The sequence below is a fragment of the Peromyscus californicus genome, unplaced genomic scaffold, assembly GCF_007827085.1.
Source record: "Peromyscus californicus insignis strain IS unplaced genomic scaffold, ASM782708v3 Scaffold_5__1_contigs__length_169319896, whole genome shotgun sequence".
Lineage (NCBI taxonomy): Eukaryota > Metazoa > Chordata > Mammalia > Rodentia > Cricetidae > Peromyscus > Peromyscus californicus.
In genome coordinates this window covers 155248102-155274349 of record NW_026294573.1, presented here as the reverse complement: position 1 = coordinate 155274349, position 26248 = coordinate 155248102, and the positions used below count along the sequence as shown (strand labels likewise).

Genomic DNA, 26248 nt, shown 5'->3' with positions numbered 1-26248 from the left:
TAACTAAATGCATCTCAAGTAATGAACAGGTTTATGTGGCTGATATTGCTAGATCACAACCCACAACTGTAGCATCTTAGGCCAGAAACTCAGGCAAGGAAATGAAGGTAAAAACCACGGAGAAACTTTGTTTACTAGCTTTCTCTCTTACTTGGCCACTGTCTTGTGCTCAGTTAGCTTTCTTACCTATCTCAGGACCTCTACTTAGAGTACTGCAACATCAGTGGGAGAACCTTTCCACAACAATCATCAATCAACACAGTTTCTCAAAAACACAGTAACTAGCAATTCTGATCTGGGCATAGCCTCAATTGATGTTCCCTCAGATGACTCTAGGCTACATTATTTTGACTACTGAAACTAAGTAAGACAAAGAGACAATAATACATGAGAATGTTTTAAAAACACAAAAATGATATATTAACCATATCAATCACTTCAGCGGTAAAAATCCCAAACATCAAGATAGCAACAACTGGAAAATGTAGATACATTAAGAAATGAAGAGGTGAGCCTCTAAGATCAAGAAGAGAAAACTAAAACTGTTTCTCCACAGAAACTTCCCAAACAAATGAAAGCCAAAGAACTCACAGCATAATATAGAAAATTATCTGGGGGGAAAAAAGTGAACTTCCATCATTTTCCAGAGAAAAAAACAAATTTAGATGACAATAAAATCAACAACATAGATGGCACCACTGACCAAACAAGAGAAAAAGAAATACCTACAAATATTATCATGATCCCTTAAATAAGAACTGCAGAATTCTAATCAAAATTGATCCACAAGAAATCACTGGCCAGCCCTCTTCCTGTGAACTCTGATACTCTTCCAGGCTAATAGAAAATGGATTGGGTGAGGATGGCTATTCTAACAGAATTAGACAGATTCGCTTGAAAACTTCTGATTTTTTTTAACTTTATAGAAAATAGAATTGATTACTAAAAGTATCTCATTCTCTTATGTAAAGAAAACGGTAATTGTTAGGATCATTTAGGAATCATTTATTTCCTATAAGTGCCAATTGCTTATAAGTCTGCATCAAGCTGAGGAAATGAAAACTTTTCCAAACCAAATACAACATAACAGATTTTTAATAAAATAGTGTATGATTTGTATTATACACCTAAAGCAACTTGTTTTGCTCAAATTACTTATGAGTCACAAGAACTTTTGGAAAAAAGCTTATCCCCACATTTTATATATGTTTGTGTATGAGAAAGAATTTGATCCATGTCTACAAAGGTGGCATACAAGAAAAGAGAATGTCAGATCTCCAGGATCTAGAGTAGCAAGTTATAAGTCTCCAAACTTGGATACTGACATATAAACTCAGCTCATCCCCAAGAAGAACACATGCTTTGCCACCTGCCCAACAACATAGAACCTTTTATCCAATAAACTAAAAGGCTTTCCCAGATTAACAACAACAAAACCTAAATAAGCATAGAAGTATATAAATGATCCATGGGAACAAGATACATGAATATTAAGATATTGTGTATGATAAATTTGCAGCATGAATTGAATACAACCCAAAGAAATTGCCCAACAAGTTATAACAGGATATCTGATTCCAAAGTTATCACAAAGTGGAAAAATTCAGAATGCTCAATGGGATTATGAGAAAATAATACACATATTGACACAATCTGACTTCTATAATTACCACAAAGCTAAAACAAACAAGAATATGTCCAAAATTTATGAAAGAATTAAGGAGAGACTCAAGAACAATAGCAGAAAAATATAGTCAACTTTTAACCAATACCAAAGGAAACTAAGCCAGGGAAAGTGTGATCTTGACCAATATTACCAAACTTCTTATAATTCCAGGTGTGTAGAAATTAACACAGACTTCACAATTCCAACAACATGACCTGAAAGTGAACATTAAAGATTTATGTTTCTGACCCTGAAGCTATTGATCTTTTTTCCAAACAGAGAGGCCTCTGTTGTAAAATATCATTGGAAGATGTGTTACATTTGTTTATGCTATGGAACATTTGACTAATGATACAAAAATGCATTGCATTCTACTTTGTTGCATTTGTTTAATTTTGTGAAGCTGTGATATTTTGTCTAAAATAGATGATGGTATAATAAAGAGTTGAACAGCCAATACAGGGGAAAGGATAGGCAGGGATCACAGACAGAGAGTAAATAGCAAAAGAGAAAAGGAGCAAAGTCAAGGAGCAAAAACGAAGTTGCCAGACACCCAGCCACACAGCCAGGCATGGAGAAAGAATTATAGAAGGAAGAAAAAAAAAAAGCCCAGAGGCAAAAGGTAGATGAGATCACTTAAGTTAAGAGAAGTTAGCTAGAAACAAAACTAGATTAGGTCAGCCATTTATAAGTAATAATAAGCCTCTGTACGTGATTTATGTGGGAATTGCATAGAGAACCTCCAAGAGCCAAAACAGCAAAGAATAAAAGAACCAACAACAAGCCCCATGCCCTACAGCTCTCTTGGCAAATGGAGGTAATCTCCTGCTATGGCTCTGCAAACTCTCATGTTGACTTGTGGTCTCAGGAAAAACCAGCCCCACTGATGCCCAATTGCAAAAGTGTAGAAGAATAATTTAAAGTATATTTCCTGCCCCATATGTTACAGCACGTGATGTGGAATCTGCCCTATCAATCTGCCCAGCACCATGCAAACTTGAAATATCTCTGCAGCTCAGAAACTTCTTTTCTCCCCTGGAACTAAACTTCCCTGAATCAGGTAAAGCCTGGTGTCAGAAATTTAAAAACATGCTAATCAAGTATTGCTGAGAGATGCTCCCATCACTTCTTTCTATCAGTTTCTAAATTATTTGTTAACATTTCTAAGACAAACCTGAAACTGGAGTGCAATATTAAGAACATCTAGAAACCAGACCTTTAGTTATCCAAACCATCTTCCCACTACACACTAAATGCAGTGCCTGTGTATGCACACTGGACAGATATATTAAAAGCATCACATCTGCCAGGTGGTAGTAGTACATGCCTTTAATCCCAGCACTCAGGATGCAGAGGCAAGAGGATCTCTTTGAGTTTGAGCCCAGCTGGTCTAGAGCTCATTCCAACACTGCTAGAGCTATACACAGAGAAACCTAGTCTTTAAAACAAGCAAACAAAAAAATCACATCCTTCCCAGAGCCAGGGCAGCAGAGTCTCCCCCTCCCCAGGAAATCCATACTCAGGTATTTCAGAGAAGAAGGGCCATAGCCAAGGTCACAACATGGACCAACAGAACCACAGTCTGGCTCAGGGTCTATCTCAGTCACACTGACTCTGACAGCTCAGCAGAACTGCTCCTCTTGGTCTGGGTTCAGTTGTGCCCACACTCACCATGGAATGGCTTCTGGTCTCCCTCACAGGTCTCTACAGCAGAACCAGAGGAAAATTCTGGAAAGAACCTCCAAGCTACCTCCCACTGGTACTCCTTATTGCTAAGACTTCCCAGAGACCCACATTAGCTAAGGCTACCCAGCTGGGACTCAGGAAAGTAGCAGTTCCCTTACAGGCTGCTCAGAGATTAAGTGACACACACAGCAGAGGCCTCCTCAGCTCTGTTCATCCACTCTAGGAGCAGAAAGGGAAATTTGTGTTTTAGTAGACAGTCTTCCAGTCTTCCAGAGTACTTCCTGTTCTTCTTCAAAGGCACACAGTGTTTTCTGTACAAATTTCATTACACACTGATTTTTCCAGTGCAGCCCACCCTTTGCTTCATAGTTGGGAAGCTCTGCAGCCAAACACAGGTCACATTCAAACAGTAACTGTTGTTACTGTATAACTGTCATTAAAGAAAAACAGGCCATGAATTAGAAAACAATGGGCAGGGTTTTGAGGCAGGTCAATGATAGAGGTTTGGAGGCAAGAAAGAGACTGTGTCCATGATATGGTTATAATCACAAGGAATTATTTTGAAATATTGAAACAGAATTTTTGGCCATGTGTTCCAAAGACTACAAATTTATATGAGAGCAAACAAGGATTACTCACATTTTTTCCCCCAGAGGCTATACATGTTAAAGCTAGAAAATAACAGTCCTGTTAGGTTGGGCCACACCATTTTACCTGCATCTTCTATTTGGTTGAACTGGTTTAACAAAAATAATTTGAGCTAGACAGTGGTGGCACAAGGCTTTAATCCCAGCACTCTGGAAGCAGAATCAAGTGGATCTCTGTGAGTCTGAGGCCAGCTTGGTCTACAGAGTGAGATCCAGGACAGGCACCAAAGCTACACAGAAAATCCCTGTCTCGAAAACAACAACTACAACAAAAAGTCATTTCATGATAAGGTAATTTCTTTATCCAGATTCTTGATTTTCTGGTCTATGAAATCCAAGAAATGGACAGTCAGGACACTTGTGAATCATCTAAAATTGATTATCTGACTCCACATTTGCTAATCTCAATTACTGTTGAAACAGGAAAGCACTCATATATTGACACAATCTGACTACCAATTTACATTACATTGCTAAATGAGCTGCATAGGAAAAAAATATCTTGAACAAGAGTAGAAACATATATACAGTATATTCTAAAAAAAAAACAAAAAAAACCTTAAATTTGTATCAATATACAAAAACCCATAAAGTATAATATTTAAAACTAGTAGCTGTTTTTTTGGTTTAAAAGTAGATTCAATAACCTACTTTTTTAGCTTATCATTTCTACAACATATATACAGTATGAAAAAAAAAACAAATTTGTATCAATATACAAAAATCCAAGCCAGTGTAGAATATGTAAAGCTAGCCGGGCGGTGGTGGCGCACGCCTTTAATCCCAGCACTCGGGAGGCAGAGACAGGCGGATCGCTGTGAGTTCGAGGCCAGCCTGGGCTACCAAGTGAGTTCCAGGAAAGGCGCAAAGCTACACAGAGAAACCCTGTCTCAAAAAACCAAAAAAAAAAAAAAAGAATATGTAAAGCTAGTGAAAGACCCCCGTAGGTAGTCTTCCCTCTGGAGAGACCCTCGCCCAGAGATCACACCGAGACCACAAGTCAGATGCAAACAGCAAGAGGCTTTATTCAGGAACACGGGTACCCGGGGCGATACAGTCCCTCCAGAGGCTGAAGAGACTGGCGCGCCCACGGGCTGGAGTGGAGGGTTTTTATAGGGTTGGGCAGCGGAAGGGCGGGTACAGAAGCAGGAAGCATAGTTTACAGGGTTCTGATTGGACGATTTGTATGAGGCCAGGTTCAAACTCAAGACAGCTCGTGGTTTTTCCCCGAGCTCGACACGCCTGCTGACTTGGCTCTTGTCTAGGGTACAAGTTGTTTTTCTGACCTTTAGTACCCTGTTCTGGGGCCAGGCGGCCGACCGCAGACACCCCGCTCGTTCCTGCGCCCATGTCCTCCAACTGAACCCTCCCCGTACTCCTCAGGCCCTGCTCAAAATGGCGTCAGGCCAAGCAAGCATGCTGGGGCCCCTCAGCACCACCCCAGAAGAGTCCCGGGGTCCCGGCCTGCACCTCCCTGCAGGGCTCCCCAGTCCTCAGGCCGCGCCACCCCCACAGGGTCCCCGAGTCCCCAAGCTGCGCCACCCCGGGGGTACCCGGGTCCCAGTTTGCACCGCCCGGAGGGTCCCCGGCTCTCGGCCTGCTCCACCCCGCAGGGCCCCGGGCGCCCGGGTCGCGGCCCGCACCACCCTCGCCGGCGGCGGCACCGGGCGCTGGCGCCGGGCAGCGGCGCCAATCGGGCTCGAGGACACGGCGGGCCCGGGCTGGGAGCCTGCGGTCTCTGCCCGCCGCGCTACGACGCGGGGCTCGGGCGCGCGGGCCGCTGCGGGGCGCGCATGGCGGGCGCGGGCGGCTGGCGCGGGGACGGAGATGCGGCCCGGCCTGCGCTGCCCGCGGCTCCGCTCCTGGCGGCCTTTCACTAGTAGCTGCATTTTTGGTCTAAAAGTAGATTTAATAATCTACCCTTTTATCAAATTTATATATCATCCCTTTTTTCTTTAAGAATGAGAGCCATGAATCTAATCTCCTTTTTCAGCTATTTACTGATCATTACCAAAAAACTTGTAACCAACCACCCTAAATGATGACAAACATACATAACCCACAGAACATCCAAAAAACATCCACACATCTTCTTGGGAATCTGGGTACCATGTTCTTAAAATCACTTCCTGCTGTCTTGGGGTGATAGCATCTTAAGGGGATCCTGAAAAAAAATTGGGATAATTATCTAGTCCTATATCATTTGTTATCCCATCTCTGTGTAATGGGAAAGTGCAGGGCGTGAGTGAATTCCTGCCTAAAGTAGTCCATGAGGATGGATAATTGCAGCCAGACACCTTGAAATTGTACTGTGCAGTTTGCAGTCTCAAGCCCATCTTGAGGTGGTACTGTCAGCTTGGTGGCACTATCATAGTCCAGGTGAAATTGTCATTGTGGGAAAACCCTCTTCCTTTTTGGAGACTTCAGAGATGGCATTTGACCAGGTCATTCCTTTTCTTTGTAATTTTTTGCTGGTACTTCTTCCTTCTTTTTTGGATGCTTATTTATCCAATGTGGGAGCCCATTTTCAGGTTCCTCATGGCTTTACCCAGCAGGTCCACATAGAGAGGATGATTAGAACCACAGGCCTGAGTGCAGGTGTCTGAAATGGTCTGCACCTGGCTGTGCTGAGGGGAGGTCTTTTGCTCCACCCCTTGGCATCTCTATAAATACCCTGGGGCAGAGACAGTCAGGGCCCATTAGAATAGGTTCCAGGCCCTCTCAAGGCTATTCTTTGTTTTCTATCTGTTCATCTCCACAATCTAAATCCTTCTATTATTTCCTGCTGCTCATACTCAAGAAAACTCTCGGGGAACTGTGGGGTTGGTGGGTAAATGCCCCACAATCCAAATGTCTTTAAATTCCTCAAGCTGGTTTATTTTATTTTCCTGGAAAGACTAAAACAAAACCTTTCCCAAACCTTAACTTGGAGGTGTTCCAGTATGGCAAGTTATATCTGATCAAATGAAAAGTACTTGTTAATCTTAGAAGTTAGATTAGATTGAATAGTCATGCTGGATGATGAAATATCACCTCTTCTAATCAAGGGGTTTTTATTGTTCAAATCCAATCTTCATAACATTTGCTTTTTGAATTCTCCTAAAATTTTTGTTTTACTTTCTAAAGCTCTTCTGTCATCCAGAGCAGTATGCTTTTTCACAACAGACAACAGGTCCTTCAATTGCTCTGTGGAGGAGTTTCCCTCATGGAGAATGAATGAACCAAATTTGACATTGAGGCCTGCAAGAAGCCCTCAGAGGCATTTCCCAAAACAGCAAAGTGTGGTGGTATTGTGTTCCCCAAAATATTGTGTCCCTTAATAAACTTATCTGGGGTCAGAGAACAGACAGCCACTAGATACAGAGGCTAGAAAATGGTGGCACTCAAGCCTTTAATCCTAGCATTCCAGAGACAGAAATCCCTCTGGATCTCTGTGAGTTCAAGGCCGCATTGGAAACAGCCAGGCATGGTGACTCACGCCTTTTTAATCCCAGAAAGCAGCCTTTAATCCCAGGAAGTGGTGGTAGAAAGCAGAAAGGTTTATAAAGTGTGAGGACCAGAAACTAGAAGCATTTGCCTGGTTAAGGGTTTGGCTGGTTAAGCATTCAGGCTTCTAGCAGCAGTTCAGCTGAGAGCCATTGGGATGAGGACACAGAAGCTTCCAGTCTGAGGAAACAGGATCAGCTGAGGAATTGGCAAGGTGAGATAGCTGTGGCTTGTTCTGTCTCTCTGATCTACCAGCATTCACCCCAATAACTGGCCTCGGGTTTGATTTTAATAAGACTCTCTAAGATTCCTACTACAGCAAAGGGTTACCCTGTATGTCTCTTGTTGATTCAGATTCATTGGCCCAATATCAGCTTTTGCCTCACCTTCTACATACTCCAGAAAGAGGCAGAGGCAGGCAGATATCTGTGAGTTCAAGTCCAGCCTGGTCTATAGTGAGTCCTAGGACAGGCTCCAAAGCCATACACAGAGACCCTGTCTTACAAAACCAAGAAACAAACAAACAAATAAACATACTCCAGAAGGGAGTAAACTTCTGTTTGGATTATTCCTAGAAAAAAAAAAAACATTGTTTCTAGGAATGCCCTGTCTACAATGCCTTTATAGGTGACTTTACTTGCCACAATTCAAACACAACATTTTTATTTTTCTTCAAGGCTTAGGATATCACCTCTGCTACTGAAGCATCATCATGGTTATGAGATTCAATATTGACTGTATCTTAGATCTATTCCACTATGAAGGCTGATCTTGCTTTTAAAAGCTTAATTACCCTTCTGCATTATAAATTAGCATTTTCTGAATCCAAAGATTTAATTATCAATTGTCTCCCTTCTGAACTTGGTATCATTCCATTTACAGCTGAAGTCAATTTTTATAAAAAGTCAGTGAAGTTATTTTGGGGTCCTCTATAACTCTAGTAAATGAATCAATTCTCTGACTTCTTCATTCTGTTCCAAGCATTCAAAGCTGCTGCACAGCATAGAGCCAGGGTGTGGTCACCATATAAAGACTGTTTTTGTACATCAGCATAATCACCCTCTCTAAGAAGTTGGTCTTGGGAGATTTCAATACTTGTAGCCCTACTTCAATGTTCAATGGTCCTAGTCTCTATTCTCCACGAGGTACTCCACTGTAATTGAGGACCAGGTTTCAATATCACAGTAACCAAGTCTCTCTAGTCTTGTGGGACACTTTTGTTACTAGTTGACCATGAATTTAACATCTGTTCACAAAAGATGAATGCATACAATCACTTCCTTTAATCTCCCCAAATCAAACATTTCCACAGGAATCCAGTCGACTCTTATGCAGTCTTAGGGATACCTGTCATTTTGCAGTTGTTCCTGTAAGGTGAGTAGCTACATTAAGGTTGGTTGTTTGAAAACCTAGGGGTGTTCCTCTCTAGATAGTATAATGTTGAGGTTGGTTCTCCTTTAAATTCCTCTGTCTGGGTCTGACTATCTCTATGATCTTTTTTAATAAGTTTTTCTAAGGCCTGCATCTTGGCACTCACATCAACCAACTTTTTTAGAGATAAACCAAGAATTATCAAACCAACAATAAGGATTATCAAAATGATAATTAACATTATGTATATCCCAGTTAAATTGAATACCCCTTCATTTAATTGTTCCACTTTTAAATCATTCATTGTATAACCATACAGACACCACCTTCCATCATAATAGTCTTTCCCATTTTATAATGTGGGAGAAACCTCTCTCTTTTAACTAACCCCCCTTAAGAATTCCCAGTTGTCTCACCAAATCTGCTGATTACAACAGTGAAGGTAACAGTGAAGTGTGAGGCTGACTGCTGCTGCATAGAATAGTAGAAGCCAGAGTGGGTGTCAAGGCAGCTACCTAGTTTGGCAGCAGCCCAAGGAGAAGGTCCAGCGAAAGCCCACAACCCACCTAGAGAGAAGAAGCCAAAGAGCCAGCTGTCTGCGTAGGGGAACATGCAACAGCAGCTAATTCCTGTGGCATCTGGAGCCCAAGCTCCTCTGGAGTTCACTGCAGAGAGGCTGCAACCAAAAAATCCCAAACTCACTCAGGGGATTTGGGGGATAAAAGAAAAACCTAGCTGGTGGGACAGTGACTCAGGTGTGAGCAAGTGCCTGCAGCTCTGTCATATGCTGGTGGCTACAAAGCCACTGGCCAGTGTTTTTTTGTGAATTCATTCTCTAAATGTTGATTTCAATCCTAATTATCCTTAACAAAAAAAACCTGGAGTCAGATGTTGAGGGTGAAAGCTGAAAGGTCAGAGAAGCAGAGGAGACAGTCACCAGAAACCTCACACCTCTATGAAATCTCAGACCAAATGGCTGGCTGAGATCCTGACTCAGAAAACCTTATATTCCTGTCTCCACCTCCCAATTATGCTGGGATTAAAGGCATGATGCTCCTATGTGCTGGGATTGAAGGTGAGTGCCACCACCACCTGGCTCTGTTATGTTCAATCTCATGTAGTCCAGGGTGGCCTTGTACTCCTGATCTTCCTGCCTCCTCCTCCCAAGAGATAGGATTAAAGGAGTGTGCCACAACTCCTGACATGTATGCTTAATTACTGGCTAGCTCTACCCTCTGATCTACAGGGAAGCATTATTTGTCAGAACACAAAGAAAATATCATACAACATCACTCTGTGCAAATTTTTAAGACTCTTAATGATATTCTGGGCTCTCATGGACTTGGGAAGGTCCATGTTTTAGAGTCTAACATCCCAACCACACACAGATTTCCTACCATACAAGATCTACTATACACCTGGAGATGTGCTCTATTATCTTATGTATCTAGAATCTACAACTTCAGGTGTCCACTGTAAGCAGTGTCTTCACAGAGTCTCTCTGCAGGTGTTTCAAATCTATTACATGGTCATCACCTCACCATGAGCCATTGCCCTGAAATCATATAAACACATGAAATACCAAATGGACTGAACAGCTTATATTTAATTATTTATGTGCACAGATATATAAATATGTATGAAATAATAACAAAAGAAAGGACAACCAATTTGAGACAGAGTAAGTAGGGGCATGAAGTGACTGGAAAGAGGAAGGAGAAGGGAGTTACTATGTGTTTACATTTTAAATATTAATCATGGGGCATAGAGCTAAATACAGAACTGTCAGAAAATAAAATACAAATGGCTGACGAACAATTAAAAGTGTTTAACATACTTCACTATTAGGGAAATGCAAATTACAACTTCCGTCCCTGTGGAAGTTGGTGTTAAATCTTCAGACGTGTTTCAACTGAAATACCCATAATGGTCATAGAAGTAATAGAATTCCATGGGAATGGCTATGCATAGAAAAGAGTTAGAATGCATAGAGAAAAAGGGAAAAATAACCCAAGGGGGGTAAAGTGTGATGGGGGAGTGGAGGTAGGCCACCAAAGTGAGAAGGGAAAGAGATTAATAAAACAAAAGATCTTTTTAAAAAAGACATAGGAATTGTCTGTATGTAATGTCACTAACTCATCCTCAAATGCAGAGAAACACAAACACACACATAGAAAGGGAAATAGGGAGAGAGGTGAGAGACACAGAATTAAAATGCAGATACTCTGAAAAAGACCAACAATGCCCATACTAGACACCAGAGTGTAACAAATAAAACTCTATGCCATGAATAAGTTCCTTCTTTTGGAGTTCTTGGCAATCATGTACTAAAGAACCCTCAAACATTACATTGTATTGTTTGTTATAGCCCTTGGTCATCCTTAAGAACTTGATGGTAAGACTCTATTGCTGAAGACACCATATGCTTGAGTCATAGAGTATGGCAAAATCACTTCCCTTTTTCTTTCTAAACAAAAGGAAAGTTTTAACTTTAACCTAGTAAAATTACATATAATAGAAATGTTATCAAGCAAGAATTACAATTATAATATCTAGTCTCTTTTTATTTGGCAAAATTAAAGAAGATATCCTATCTATCCTATATTTGTGAGTCTAAGGTTTCATATCTACCTTATCTCTTATCATAACCAAGGCAAACCATAATTATAATTATCTAGTCTTCAACTACATCAAAGACTTCAGAAGGATACAATATGATCTAAGTAAACAGGAAGTACACTGCAAGCAACCTCCAAAAATCTAGAATGACAGAGACAGCTTGCTGCCTGAACAGTCATCCAAAGTTCCTCTGCAGCATTGGGGCATACATCTTCAGCCCATAGGTCTAGTCTCTCAGTCACTTTTCTTTGTGTCCTGTAGAATGTCTGGCAGTTTCTCCTGCAAAGCAGGAACCTGAAGGACCCTTTTGTCTTGCAAAGTTCAGTGGACACCTTCCTATGGGTCCTGTATATCCAGTCGATGAAACATTTTGTCAAGCAGTTAAGGCAAGAACAGTTTCTTGCCCAAATGGATATTTTTGCCAAGAGGAAGATAAATTCCATATGGAATATGTTCGATGCCTATCCTCCTCCGTGAAGTAAATTAGTCCTGCCAGGAGCAGATGTGTCTCACTGTCCAGAAAGCCTAAGTTTTTAAAACATTTTAAATGCCATATTCTGTAGGTCTTTGAAATGTTTGAAGATTACCCATCTATCTGAAATATATCTATGTGTACCTAGAAAATTTAACATGCATGACTACAAGTTTGATTATCATAGATGATTAATTATTAATCTGTATTTCTTAATGATACATTACAATTTTAAATGAGTTGTTTAAACATAGTATCTTAAACAAGGGTAAAAATATACATACAGTATAACAAAATTAACTTAAAATTTGTATCAATAAACTAAAATCTATACAAATATAAATCATTTTAAACAAGTTGCTCTTTAAAAGTAGATTCAATAATCTACCCTTCCATCCTATCATATCTTTTTTTGGTTTTGTTTTTTTTTTTTTTTGGTTTTTTGGTTTTTTGAGACAGGATTTCATTGTGTACCTTTGCATCTTTCCTGGAACTCGCTTTTGGAGACCAGGCTGGCCTCGAACTCACAGAGATCCTCCTGCCTCTACCTCCCAAGTGTTGGGATTAAAGGCATGCGCCACCACCATCCTGGCATTATCATATCATATCTATATACTATATTTCCATATCAAATATAAAAACTTCAAGGGAAAAACACCAAGTGACACATAAAGGGAGGCCTATTCGAATTACACTGGTTTATTGATGGAGAACCTAAAAGCTAGAGGAACCTGAACAGATGTGCTGTAGACTCTAAAAGACCACACATGACAGCCAAGAGTATATTACACATAGCAGATGGAGAAAATAAGATATTCCATAATAGCCGGGCAGTGGTGATGCACACCTTTAATCCCAGCACTAGGAGGCAGAGCCAGGTGGATCTCTGTGAGTTTAAGGCCAGCCCGGGCTACAGAGTGAGTTCCAGGAAAGGCACCAAAACTACACAGAGAAACCCTGTCTCAAAAAAAAAAAAAAAAAAAGATATTCCATAATAAATAAATTTAAACAATATCTGTCTACAAATCCAGCCCTACAGGAGGTGCTTCTTAGAAGGAAAACTCCAACACATATAGGGTAACTACACCCATGGAAATACAGGAAAGAAATAATCTCAAACCAGCAAAGCCAAAAGAAGGGAAACTCTACCTGTCTGTCTCCCTGTCTCTGTCTCTCTCTCTCTCCTCTTTCTCTCTCACACACACATACATACACACAAAAACAACAACATAACTTACATCAACCATCATTGCTTATTGATATCTCTCAATATAAATGTTCTCAATTATCCAATAAGAAGACACAGACTACCAATGGACATGAAAACAGGGTTGATCCTTCTGCCTGCATACAAGAAACACACCTCAACAAAGATGACAGACATTACCTTAGGGGAAAGGGTTAGGAAAAGATAGTCCAAGCAAATAAACCTATGCAGCTTGTTGGTGTAGCCATTTTAATAGCTATCTAAATATTCTACCACCCTTCCAAGTCCCCTAAATATCCTCAAAGGCACACTAAAATCCCGAACTGTATTTTATTCTTAGTTCAAGGAGTCTGTTTTTACACTCATGATCCAGGTATATACTGCTAAAAATATATAAATATAAGTATAAAGGTATATACTTTGATATCAATAACACTGCATTATCAGCACTTTTTACAATTTGCTTACATTTAATCATAAAATACAAAGCACCAACAAAATGTACCTCTAAAAATAGTAGCAAGTGCCTTGTAAGGTAAAAATAAAAAATTGCTATTAATGTACTATATGTACATGCACTGTAATCGCTCTAAGTGTGTAATGACCAGACATTATAATGCATGTTATCTAAGCAGAGTTTTTAGATTTTATGAGCAAAGTAAAAAGCAAATGTACACTTAATGTTACTACACACCACAAACAAATATCGCTGCTTTTAATTAACATGCAGAAATGGAACTCCTTCTCTTGAAAAATGTTAAAGTATCTACACAATGACCTATAGAACAATGTGTTTAGAGGGCAAAAGCAACAAAATTATGTCATAAGCAGTAATTTCCAAACAGGCTGATTCTAAAATTTGAGGATATTTCTATTTACATATGATCACCAAGACACCTGGGAGTACACGAATAAAAAAACCACCCAGGGCTGGAAAAATGGCTCAGAGGTTAAGAGCATTCGCTGCTCTTCAAGAGGACCCGGGTTCAATTCCCAGCACCCACATGGCAGCTCACAACTGTCTGGAACTCCAGTTCCAGGGCATCTGACACCCTCACACCAATGCACATAAAATAAAGTTAAGGCCGGGCGGTGGTGGCACACGCCTTTAATCCCAGCACTCGGGAGGCAGAGGCAGGCAGATCTCTGTGAGTTCGAGGCCAGCCTGGTCTCCAAAGCGAGTTCCAGGAAAGGTGCAAAGCTACACAGAGAAACCCTGTCTCGAAAAACCAAAAAATAAATAAATAAAGTTAAATAAATTATTAAAAAAAAAAAAACACCCAGAATCAATCTACATGATTATATACTATGGAACTGAGTAAAAGTTATGCTGGACTGCATTAAGTCCTGGGATGGCAAGCAAATCTATGTATGCTTAATGCTCTAAGGATAGACAGACAAGACCATCTGAGTCAGATCCTCAGACACACATGCAAATTATCCTGACAAATAAATAAAAGGAATAAATACATATGAGAGCTAAGGAGTTGCCTCTGACAATAAAGACAATTGCAACCAAAGCTAAAGACCTAGTTTGATCCACAAGACCCACAAGTCAGAAGAAAACAAATTCCCTGTATTTGTCATCTGGCTTCTACAGAAGCACTGTGGAGTCTGTGTGTATGTGAAAAGAAGAACATTGCCGGGCGGTGGTGGCGCACGCCTTTAATCCCAGCACTTGGGAGGCAGAGCCAGGCGGATCTCTGTGAGTTCGAGGCCAGCCTGGGCTACCAAGTGAGTTCCAGGAAAGGCGCAAAGCTACACAGAGAAACCCTGTCTCGAAAAACCAAAAAAAAAAAAAAAAAAAAAAAAGAAAAGAAGAACATTGAACACAACAAGCATTTACATAGACGATACAGATGGTGTGTTTTTGTTCTTTCATTCCTCTAATGATAAGACACTTTCTGGTACCCTACAGACATTGCTCCTAACTAACTTCTGCCCCACTAATTACACTTAAACATTCCTACTAATGCTCTTAACTGAAATGGCTCTTCTGAATCTTATTCCTCTCTAAAGCTTCAATCAGCCCATTTAAGTCACAAAATTCAACTTGCCTTCTAGCAACAACAATCAGTCCTATTAATGAACTCCTAGACATTTTCACTTCTCACTATTCCTAAACTTTAATTTTTCTTTATATTTTGCATGTGTTTTCATATGAAGGTGCACATGTGTGTATGGGGTGCAATGTTCACGAAGGGACCAGAGGACAACTTGGGGTGTTACTCAAGTGTCATAATGAGATTTGCTTCAGAAATAAAAGATCAAAGTGTATGACACCTGGAGCAGGTCCTACCCACATCCAAAATTTCCCTGTTTTACACCTTTGAACAAAATCATCAAATTAGTTAAAAGCCAAATTTAAGAAAAGACTAGGTGCTTTCATAACCAAATCTTTACAAGACTTAGGAAGAGGGTCAAAGTATTTAAAAAGAGTAATGCTAAAAGATGAACAAATCATGAGGGTTGATTCATTTATTTGTTTATATATTTTGTTACTCTGATTTTATTTTCAGATAGGGTCTCACTACACACTCCACGCTGGCTCTAAAGTCACAGTCCTTTTCCTGCTTGGGTTTTCTTCAACACTGCACAAGATAGGAATATTTCAGAAGAGGAGCTTCAACTATAGTTTTACGGTTTTGGGGGTTTTTTTTGGTTTTTTGGTTTTTTGTTTTTTTGATTAATGACTTACGAGGGAGGGTCCAGTCCACTGTGGAGCTGCATTATGGGCAGGTGGTCCTGCGGTGTATACGAAAGCAAACAGAATGTTCAGATGACTGTTTTCTATTGCGAGGAATAAAGAAGGGACGTGGATTTGGATGGGAGGGGAAGATCAGGGAGGAGCTGGGGAAGGGAAAATGAAAATATATTGTGTGAAAATTTACTTTCAATTAAAAAAGGAAAGAAAAAAGAAAGAAAACTGAATAAGCCAGGAAGAACAAGCCAGTAAGCAGCATTCCTCCAGGGTCTCTATTTCAGTTCCCACCTCTAGGCTTCTTCTGCCTTGAGTTTCTGACTGACTTCCCTGCATGATGAACTGTGAACTGGACCTGGAAGCCAAATAAACTCTTTCCTCCCCGATCAGTAAGTGAACTCAGTGAGTCTAAAATTAGCCCCTGAAGTAGAGAAGAGGAAACAAAAAGAGGGAGGGGTACAGAGGGGAGGCAATAAGGGGTGGATTTGATCAAGATACATTATATTCATGTGTGAAATTCTCAAATAATAAAGGGTGTCTAATGTATGGCTAACAACCCTAAACCTAAGTGTCTGTGGGTCAGTAACACAGAATTTCCCAACTGATTTTGGCCAGTTATAAGCCTAGGTAGAAGAAAAGCAACTGTAACATGATATAATACCACCCTAGCACCTATAAAGTAAATGAATGCTTCTTAAACCAGAAAACAGCTTTCCTAGAAATGAGCACAAAATGTTCTCAGGGGCCTTAAAAGAACACAGACTGGGACTGCAGGAAACTTTAATCCTTACTTGATATTTCTCTGGACATTCCTGGTACATTGTTACTGTTATACAAAAGTAATAATAACTTCACTTAACATAAACACACGTCTCCATACTTCCATAGAACTGAAAATGTATCCTGCATTTAAGTAATCTGAACTCAGAAATCCTAACTTCCAAATGAAGAATAGGAAATGTCTATCCCAATGATTATCTACTTGTAAGCAACATTTGTTAGCAGATTGCACATTTGCTGCAATACACAATTATTAATTTAGACATATATTAGGGGAGAAAATAACTGGAAGATAAATGAAATTTTACTGGGCACACACTTGTAATCCCAGTTTTTGGAAGGCAGCAAGATTACCCAAGTATGAAACAGCCTGGTATACATACATGAACTACCCATCAAAACTAGCTGAAATATATTGATTAATTCATTAATTACAACTTTAAAAACAGTATAAATATAATTTAGCTAAAACATTTATTATGCTCTGTGACAAAAAGAAAGACAATTTCTTACATGCAGTCTCTCAATACTGTCCACAGGCAAACCTTGAGTCTTTATTCAAAGACAAGATACATGGGAAAAAGGGGGCTGAAAAACTCAGAAATGAAGTCATCTAACAACACAATTATCATCCTACTGTGAGAAAACCCACAGATGAGGTAAAAACTAATACACAAGGTTTATTAAGCAAAGGGATTGATCTATTTCCTGAAATCATACCAAAAAAAAAATATTTCAAACATTGAACAAGTATTTCTAAGGAAGAACAACTCAGTGGTAGAGCAACTGTTCAGCGGAGCCCTGCCTGGGTTTCTCTCAGCACAAACATTATTGAGAATAATGGAGACTCTAAGATATGTAAAGAAATCATAATTGAAAAAGCAAATAAGCTTTTTACAAGAAAAGCTGAGTAGAAATGATGATTTAGAACTAATTGTACACTTGGGCCAAAAAAGAACAAAACACAAATAGAAATCACACAGATCTGAATGAAAAACAAAATTATTCTACAACTTTGAATCAAAACTCATGCACGATGAACAAAGGGGCAACATTTTCACAGTTTACATGTTTAAATCACAAGCTGGACAGTGGCTTGTGTGTGGATAACAGCATCAAGACAAGGCCATCCTCAGATGAATACAGAATTCAAGACCACCCTGACCTACTAAAGACCTGTCTGCAAAATAAGTAAGTCTGGCCCCTAAGTTTGGGACACATACATTATTCAACTTTTTTAAAGCACAATCAACATTGGCATTTAGTGGTCATATAAAAAAGATCTCAGCCAGGTGTGATTGCATACACTTTAATCCCAGGGCACTGGAGTCCGAGGCAAGTAGGTCTCTGAGTTTGAAGCCAACCTGCTCTACTCAGCAACTCCAGGCCCACCAAGGATACATATAAGAACCTAAAACAGGGCTGGAGAGATGGCTCAGAGGTTAAGAGCACTGGCTGTTCTTCTAGAGGTCCTGAGTTCAATTCCCAGCAACCACATGGTGGCTCACAACCATCTGTAATGAGATCTGGTGCCCTCTTCTGGCCTGCAGGCATACATGCAGACAGAACACTGTATACATAATAAATAAATAAATAAATTAAAAAAAAAAAAAAAAAAGAACCTAAAACAAAGGTCAGGCATGCTGGTGTAAGCCTTCATTCCCAGCACTTGGGAATCAGAGACAGGAGGATATGTCTGTGAGTTCAAGGCCAGCCTAGTCTACATGGCAAATTCCAGAACATCCAGGGCTACATAGAAAGAAAGGGTCAAAAACCCAAACCAAATTAAAACAAGGTCTCTTTTCATTACATCAAAATATAAAAGTTCTTTATTACTTAAACCCTCAAGGGTCTTTAAATTTCAAGTATCTATAATAGGTGTGTCCTTTTGTTATTGATACAGATTAAAAATCATTCTTCTAAACCACTAATATTAAATACAAAATTATTTTATACATCTTCTCCTCATAGTAGCCAAAGTACTCCAAGTATCATACTTTGCAAATATTTCTATTGTGGCTATCAAAACAGACTAGTTCTATGAGATCATAACTTTTCAGAACATACTGTTATATCATACAAATAAAGAATAAAAAATCTAACAAATAATTCAACCTTGTGTAACTTTATTCACCACATGTATCCTAAATGTTCTTTAACTACTAATACTGTTTTTGAAAGTTTCATTGTGGGTGTATGAGTTTGTGTGTGTGTGTGTGTGTGTGTGTGTGTGTGTGTGTGTGTATTTGTGTGTGGGGTATCTGTGTCTGAATATGTGTGATGTATGTGTGTTTGTGTGATGTGTCATTATGATAGTGTGTATGCTAATTTGTATGTGTGTTTGTTTGTATGTGTGATGTGTGTGCATTGATGGGAATGTTATGTGTGTATTTGTGTATGTATGACTGTGCGTGTGTGTGTGAGAGAGTGAGAAGTGATTGTGATGTGTCTGTTTGATGTGTGAGTGCAGGTACATGCTATACCTCATGGGTACTGGCCAATGGACAACTTCAGGACTTGGTTCTTTCTACCATGGGTTCCCAGGAATCAGCTTATTGTGCTTGTACAATAATGTTCTGGCACCTGAAGTCAGTGTAAATATACTGTCTCATGTGATTGTTTTTCAAACATACAAGAACTAACTCAAGTTTACTACTGAAGCATCCTAGGTCAACTTCATGAGTGGGGAGATTTTAATGCTTAAGGTAATTTTACCAAAACCAATAGTGGCTACAATTTCTCAAACTCACTATATCCACTGGCTATGCAGTTACTAACACCAGTTTCAAAATTTTTTAACTGGGTGGTGGTGGTGCATACCTTTAATCTCAGCACTCGGGAGGCAGAGGCAGGTGGATCTACGTGAGTTCAAGGCCAGCCTGGTCTACAGAGTGAGTTCCAGGAAAGATGCAGCTACACAGAGAAACCCTGTCTTGAAAATACCAAAAAAAAAAAAAAAAAAACATTTCTAATGCTAGATATTAGTTAGATGCCTTTGCCACAGGAAAAAGTTGACAATGTAAGATAGATACAAATTATAATATCCATTAGTATAGGCAGGTAACAGGGAAGTCCTTAAACTTTAAAACATACAGAATATGTGTACTAGTAAATAATCCCTCTAGTGTAAAATTCCACACGATGCCACATTGAGAGTTCCATCTTCTGTGAAACTCTCTAGAGCTTCAGATTACAATACCTACATTAAATCATTTTTATTTCAATTTCCATTTTCTAGGATCCATCTCCACCCTTAAGATTCAGAGTAACTCAGGCGTTGTCCAGTAAGCTGTAGTAAGCTCTTCTTGCAATCCTGACAAGCAGCCAAATTTGGTTACCATTCCTCCACACTTGTTGAGATTTTGTTTTTAAATCCTTCCTATCAGCCTCTGCAAATGTGCAAATGTGCAAATGGCACAACGGACGTGGACAAGCGTCCTCAGTCTCTGCAGACTCTGTTGTAGAGCTCTCTTTGGCTAAACCACTTTCCCCTCTAATTCTACAAGAAGCAGTGAACCTAGCTCTTCAGATCTGACACAACTTTTAACTATTCAGAGGAATAGATAGCATATATCCCCAGCACTCAGAAGCTGGGAAGAAAACTGCCATGAATTGATGGCCAGCCTGGGCTAGATAACAAAACAACAACAACAAAATTCCATTCAGGAGAGTAAGAGCAGGCCTAAGAATTTCAAGTCACTGAAAATCTTTTTATCCTCAAAATGGCATAAGCTAAGAAACACTTTAACTCCGTCACTAGGGTTCTTGTATGGGAAATAACTTTTAAAAACTTATATAGCCAGTATGGAAATCAAAATAGCAGCTTCTTGAGCCGGGCGGTGGTGGCACACGCCTTTAATCCTAGCACTCAGGAGGCAGAGCTAGGTGGATCACTGTGATTTCAAGGCCAGCCTGGGCTACCAAATGAGTTTCAGGAAAAGGTGTAAAACTACACAGAGAAACCCTGTCTCGAAAATCAAAAACATAAACAAAAAAAAGTGGCTGTTCCTGAAAAAAGTGGGAATAGATCTACCCCAAGATGCCACTATACCACTCTTGGCCATATATCCAAAGGATGCTCCATCCTACTACAAGGGCACCTGCTCAGCTATGTTCATAGCAACTCTATTCTTAACAGCCAGAAACTGAAAACAATCTAGATATCCCTTAACCAAAGAATTGATAAAGAAAATGTGGTACATTTACATAATAGAATATTACTCAGTTATTAAAACAAGGACATCATGAAACTTGCAGACAAATGGATGGAACTAGAAAAATATCATCCTGAGTGAAGTAACTGAGCCCCTTAAAGACCAACATGGTATGAACTTCCATATAAGTGGATATTAGCTGTAAGGTAAAAGATAATCATGCTACAACCCACAGACCCAGAGAGGCTAATTAACAAGGAGGGCTCAATGGGGGAAACATATGGACCTCCCTGGAAAGAGGAAATAAAATAGATTTTCTGGATTAGACTGGGGGTCGCTGGGGGGAAAACAGGAGAGAGCAGGCTGGGGGGGGGATACAAGGAGAAAGTATGGGGAGAGACTACTGGAACAGGGGAGGGGGCATTTGGGAATCCATATGAAAACCTAGTGCAATCTCTGTTATATAACTCTCATTGGCTGAACCACTCTCCTGTCTAACTCTAAGATAAGCAGTAAAACTCACTCTTTGGATACTCCTTGGATTCTATGAAAATGACCCTAGAGGGGACTCCTAGGAATGGGGGTTGAGAAGCCTGAACAGCCTTCTCTAACCAGGCAAGCCTTTCAGTATGGGGACTGGGACACCAACCCAGCCACAAAACCCACCACCTACAATTAGTCCTACTTGCAAGATGCTGGGTTTTTGGTGGCTCAGAACTTGTGGTAGTGGAAAACCAGTGACTGGTCTAACTTTAGGCCCATTCCATGAGGGAGAGCCCATGCCAAACACTGCTTGGGTGAACCTGAAATTCAAAGGTCCAGAGATCTAGAATAAAACCTAACAGGACTGGCAAAAAAAAAAAAACAATGAAATAATTCCTAATGATATTTTGCTATACTCATAGAATGGTAGCTAGCCCAACTGTATTCAGACAAGCTTAATCCAGAAACTGATGGGAGCAGATGCAGAGACCCACAGCCAAACATTAGCAGGAGCTCAGGAACCCCTGCAGATAAGGGGGAGGAAGAATTGTAGCAGCCAGAGGGATTAAGGACACCAGGAGAACAAAGCCCACAGAACTGATTAACCCAAGGTTATTGGTGCTCACAGACTGAAGCAGCAACCATGGATCCTCTAGGAGTCTGTGATAACTTCTTTGCATATGATGTTTACATACCTTGATATTTTTGTGGGACCCCTAAAAGGAGGAGTGTGTGTATATGGGCTGTTTCTTTGACTTATTTACTTGCTTTGGGACTCTTTTCCTCATACGGGGTTGCCTTTTCCAGCCTTGAAATGACAGTTTGTGTCTAGTCTTATTGTAACTTGTTAGACCATGTGTACAGGCTGGTTTTGTGTGTCTACTTGACACCAAATTAGAGACATCAGAGAGGATGGGGCCTCAGTTGAGGAAATGCCTCCATGTGATACACTGGCAAGGCATTTCCTCAATTACTGAACAATGGAGGAAGGCCCAGCCCATTGAGAGTGGTACCATCCTGTGGTGGTGGTCCTGGGATTTTTAAGAAGGGAAGCTGAGCAAATCATTTGAAGTAAGTCAGTAAGAAGCACTCTTCCATGGTGTTTGCATTGGCTCCTGCCTCCAGGATCCTGCCCTGTTTGAGTTTCTGTCCTGACTTCCTTCAATAGTGAACATCTATCTGGAAGTACAATCCCAATAAACCCTTTTCCCCCCATCTTGCTTTTTGGCCATGGTGTTTCATCCCAACAATAGAAACCCTAACTAAGACACCATGTCTAGTTGAGACCTATGAAGAGGTCCTCTTTTCTAAGGGAAATGGAAGAAGAGGGGGTTTGAGTACAAGATGGAGGACTGACAGGAGTGGAGTGAGGAGGCACTGAAGCTGGTATGAGAGAAGAATAAATAAAAAATAAAAAATAAATCAATGAAAGAGAGGAATGTGGACTAGTGAGAGAAGACTAAGGTGACACTAAAACTCAGCAGGGCAAATGCCAAATCCTGTGACTATGTCTTGGAAACAAGGGGCTTCGTTTTGAAAGGGCCAGACAGTTTTATGACTGCAACTTCTCATGTATCTCTCTCTTTTATTACTTCCACTCCCTATATGCAGCTCTCCATGGCAGATGTCTTATAGCTTGTATATCTCAACATCCTGTGGCCTCAAATTCAACCTATCTTTGTCTTCACTGCTAAATACCATGAACTCTCATACTCTCCTCACTGAGCCTTGACTCTGTCAAACATAGATGGGTACAATAGTGATGAACTGACCCCAGAAAAAAAATCTATGACCTTTAAATTTTGCATCTTTCTTGTTTCCAGAGTCAATACAACATATGTGATCCTGCCAAGTTTTGATGGACCAGTTTGGGTAGATTTAACATTCCACATATGTTGTTATCCATAAGTGTCTTTTAAATTCAAACTCCAGGTTATACTTTGAATAATTTAAATAGGAACAGGAAACTGCAATTCTAGCCACTTAGGCAGAAGGAAGACTTACACAGAAAAGGTATTACCAGAATTATTTCTGAAGTACACCAGTGTCCTGAAAGAGCAGATCGTTCTTCAGTGACAGGGTCCTGAGGAGCAGGTGTCAGGGAATGAGCAAGATAGGAAAAGTAGAAGGTAGAAAAGATAAAAGCTGGGGTGAGGAGGTTTTTGTACAAGCTATGTCTCATGCCAAGTAAGCTTCTTAAGAAGAATAGCTTCCTGCATACTACTTCCAGGGGGAATAGAAGGAAAGGAGACACTTCTATAAAGTCAGATGAAACTGTCATACAGTAGGACATACTCAGGAAGAGGCTAATCAAACAATGCTGCACAGGGGGAACACAGGGTATGGCAAGAACATTACTAATCCTACAGTGGCCTTACGAATTATAACTATAGCTCCATGTGGTGGGAAGACCCTGGCCCCAGACCATCATCAGCTCTACAGTTCTGGTTTTAGAGAAGGAGCTTTGTTTTATTCTAAATACATCAAGGCCTTAGGCAAAGCTCTGAAGGTCTTGGCCCCAGCTATCCCAAAAATGTTCCTCCTACCTGCCTGAGGGCCTAAATGAAAGCCTTGCTTGACCAGACCAGTCCTTAACACAATGGTATTTTACATTTCAAATAGTTGTGAGCTGGTGTCATACTGCCCATCTCTCAGATCTATGCTTTTCTCTAGGGGAAAAAAAAAACTGGAACTTTAAAGCACATGAGGCCTTAAGGTAGGCTGTGACCTCACTGAGCAGCTTGTTGGAGGCCTGTTCTTTGAAAGATATATGAACCTAATGGCTGGTTGTAAATCAAGGGTTTCCTCTTTGTAATGGTTTGGAGGCAAATGTCTGGACACTCCTGGTGAAAAAAAAAAAAAGGGTATCCTAGTATCCTTAACTCTAACAGGCCTGGTTAGCATACATTTATCTTTGGGGTGTTTCAGAGGCAGCCATCCCTCAGCTAAATTCTACTTTATGAGACTTACTATCTTCTAAGCATTGGTAAGTTCTTTATATCACCAATTCTACTCTTCCACTTCACAGCTTAGTAGTGAAATGCTACCCAACACAAGAGATGCCTTTTACAACATCCACAAAATTAACTCTAAATGGATCTTACATGTAAAGGTTAAATGCAGCCGGGCAGCAGTGGCACGTGCCCTTTTTTTTGGTTTTTTGAGACAGGGTTTCTCCGTGTGGCTTTGGAGCCTTTCCTGGAACTCACTCTGTAGCCCAGGCTGGCCTCGAACTCACAGAGATCCTCCTGGCTCTGCCTCCCGAGTGCTGGGATTAAAGGCGTACGCCACCACCGCCTGGCTGACATGTGCCTTTAATCCCAGCACTCAGGAAGCAGAGCCAGGCGGATCTCTGTGAGTTTGAGGCCAGCCTGGTCTACAGAGCGAGATCCAGGAGAGGCACCAAAACTACACGGAGAAACCTTGTCTCAAAAAAAAAAAAAAAAAAAAAAAGTTAAATGCAAAGTGCTGAATGTCTAGAAGATACTGGAGAAACTGGATCTCTCCAATTTGGCCAACCTCCTGCCACGGATGCACCAAAGCATGTTATTATTGGCTACAAATATTTCTACACACAACTCCCTGCTCCTAGTGCTCTGCACAGATGTAGCCCACAGAGCAAAGTTATTCCGAGGCCTGTGCTTGGGTCCAGGAAGTTGCACAGACCGCATGGGTATTCACAAGACAGAATCTGGTTGAGATTCTCTTCCCCGGGAGGACCCGCCACACTGGCTCCCACACCTCCCCATCTGCTCTTCCTCATCTGCGGAAAGCAGCCTCTAGCTCACCATGTCGTGAATTCTCTGCTCCACCATGGCCCCCTCACAGCTCCCTGCGGCAGCAATCAGAGTACAGCAAATGAAAGCAATGGCGGCAGCGTCTCTGCAAAGCCAGTTTTGCAACCCGGCTCCCGGAAGGGCCCTGCACCGCTTCTGACTAGAAGTTCGTGCTGGGGTCCCTGATTGGCTAATGAGGCGTGAGTGACAAGAGCACCTCCCTTAGGGTTACAGTGTGCTTAAAGACACAGCACACAGGATCCGGACCCTACCTAACACACCAGACCCAGACCTTTCCCAGACTGCAGAGATTTGCATTCAATAGCACTTGCCCCTGGCTCTGATAGCTGACCCTGCTGTCTTCCTGCATTCCATAGGCACTTCCCATTCTTTCTCCTGGACATAATGTAACTAGCTTCCACAGCCATTTACTCAGGGTGGAGTGCAATGATTCCATGTCCTACAGGTGGAAGGTACCCAAAATATTAACAATTTTAAAGAGAGATTTAAGAACACAAAAGGAGATGTTTGTTCTGTAGTTTCATGCTGAGGTCAGGTGAACTGAAGGTATTGATATGCCAATATCGAGAGACCCCCAAGCAAGACCATCACAGATCCAATATCTGATGCAAATACAAAGGGGTTTATTGATAATAAGCAAGCCAGGCTTGGTCCTCTCCAACACTCTGGCTATGCAGATGAAGGAGGCCGGCCCTGAGTTCTCAGAGTGTACAAGCCTTTGCATTCCAGGGTCATACTTCAGTTAACAAGAACAAGAACAGAACTACAGAAGACAAAATACATTTGTAAACTCTCCCTGAACTATAGAGTTTGATGGATTAAGCCTTTGTTTTAGTTTCAAGGCTATTTCTTGACCATCAGTCTACCCAGCCTGGAGTGGTCACCTTCACCAGGACCCTAGCTAGTTTTCTGAAACTTGGTACAGCTTTTATCTTAGAGCTGTTAGGTAAGAAAAATGGAGTTTGTCCTGACCTCACATTATTTTTCCTGTTAGTCAGAGGCACTTCAGAGAACCAGGAGAGAAATCCAGGAACCAGATTTAAAAAACAAAAACAAAAACAAACAAACAAAAAACAATGAAAAATCTGTCTCCTACCAGAAGGCTGGATGATGGCTCCATTGCTTTCAAAGTTTTCTTCTGGAATTCAGGAAAAACTCTTGACCCATGAATAATAACAA

At 40.6% G+C, this 26248-nt stretch overlaps 2 protein-coding genes across 2 annotated transcripts in view; both read right to left on the bottom strand.

The window, feature by feature from the left end:
• The window catches only part of LOC128097947 (zinc finger protein 431-like), a 155508-nt gene extending 130335 nt beyond the window's left edge, over positions 1–25173 (bottom strand). Inside the window, exon 1 of the mRNA XM_052718852.1 lies at positions 25061–25173. The gene's annotated coding sequence lies outside the window, so the exon portion shown is untranslated. The remainder of the gene's footprint in view (positions 1–25060) is intronic.
• Positions 1–25202, bottom strand: part of LOC128097946 (zinc finger protein 431-like) — a 49195-nt gene extending 23993 nt beyond the window's left edge. Inside the window, exon 1 of the mRNA XM_052718851.1 lies at positions 25061–25202. Coding sequence (XP_052574811.1) covers positions 25061–25087 — 27 coding nt within the window. The 5' untranslated portion in view covers positions 25088–25202. The remainder of the gene's footprint in view (positions 1–25060) is intronic.
• Between the last annotated feature and the right edge of the window lie 1046 nt (positions 25203–26248).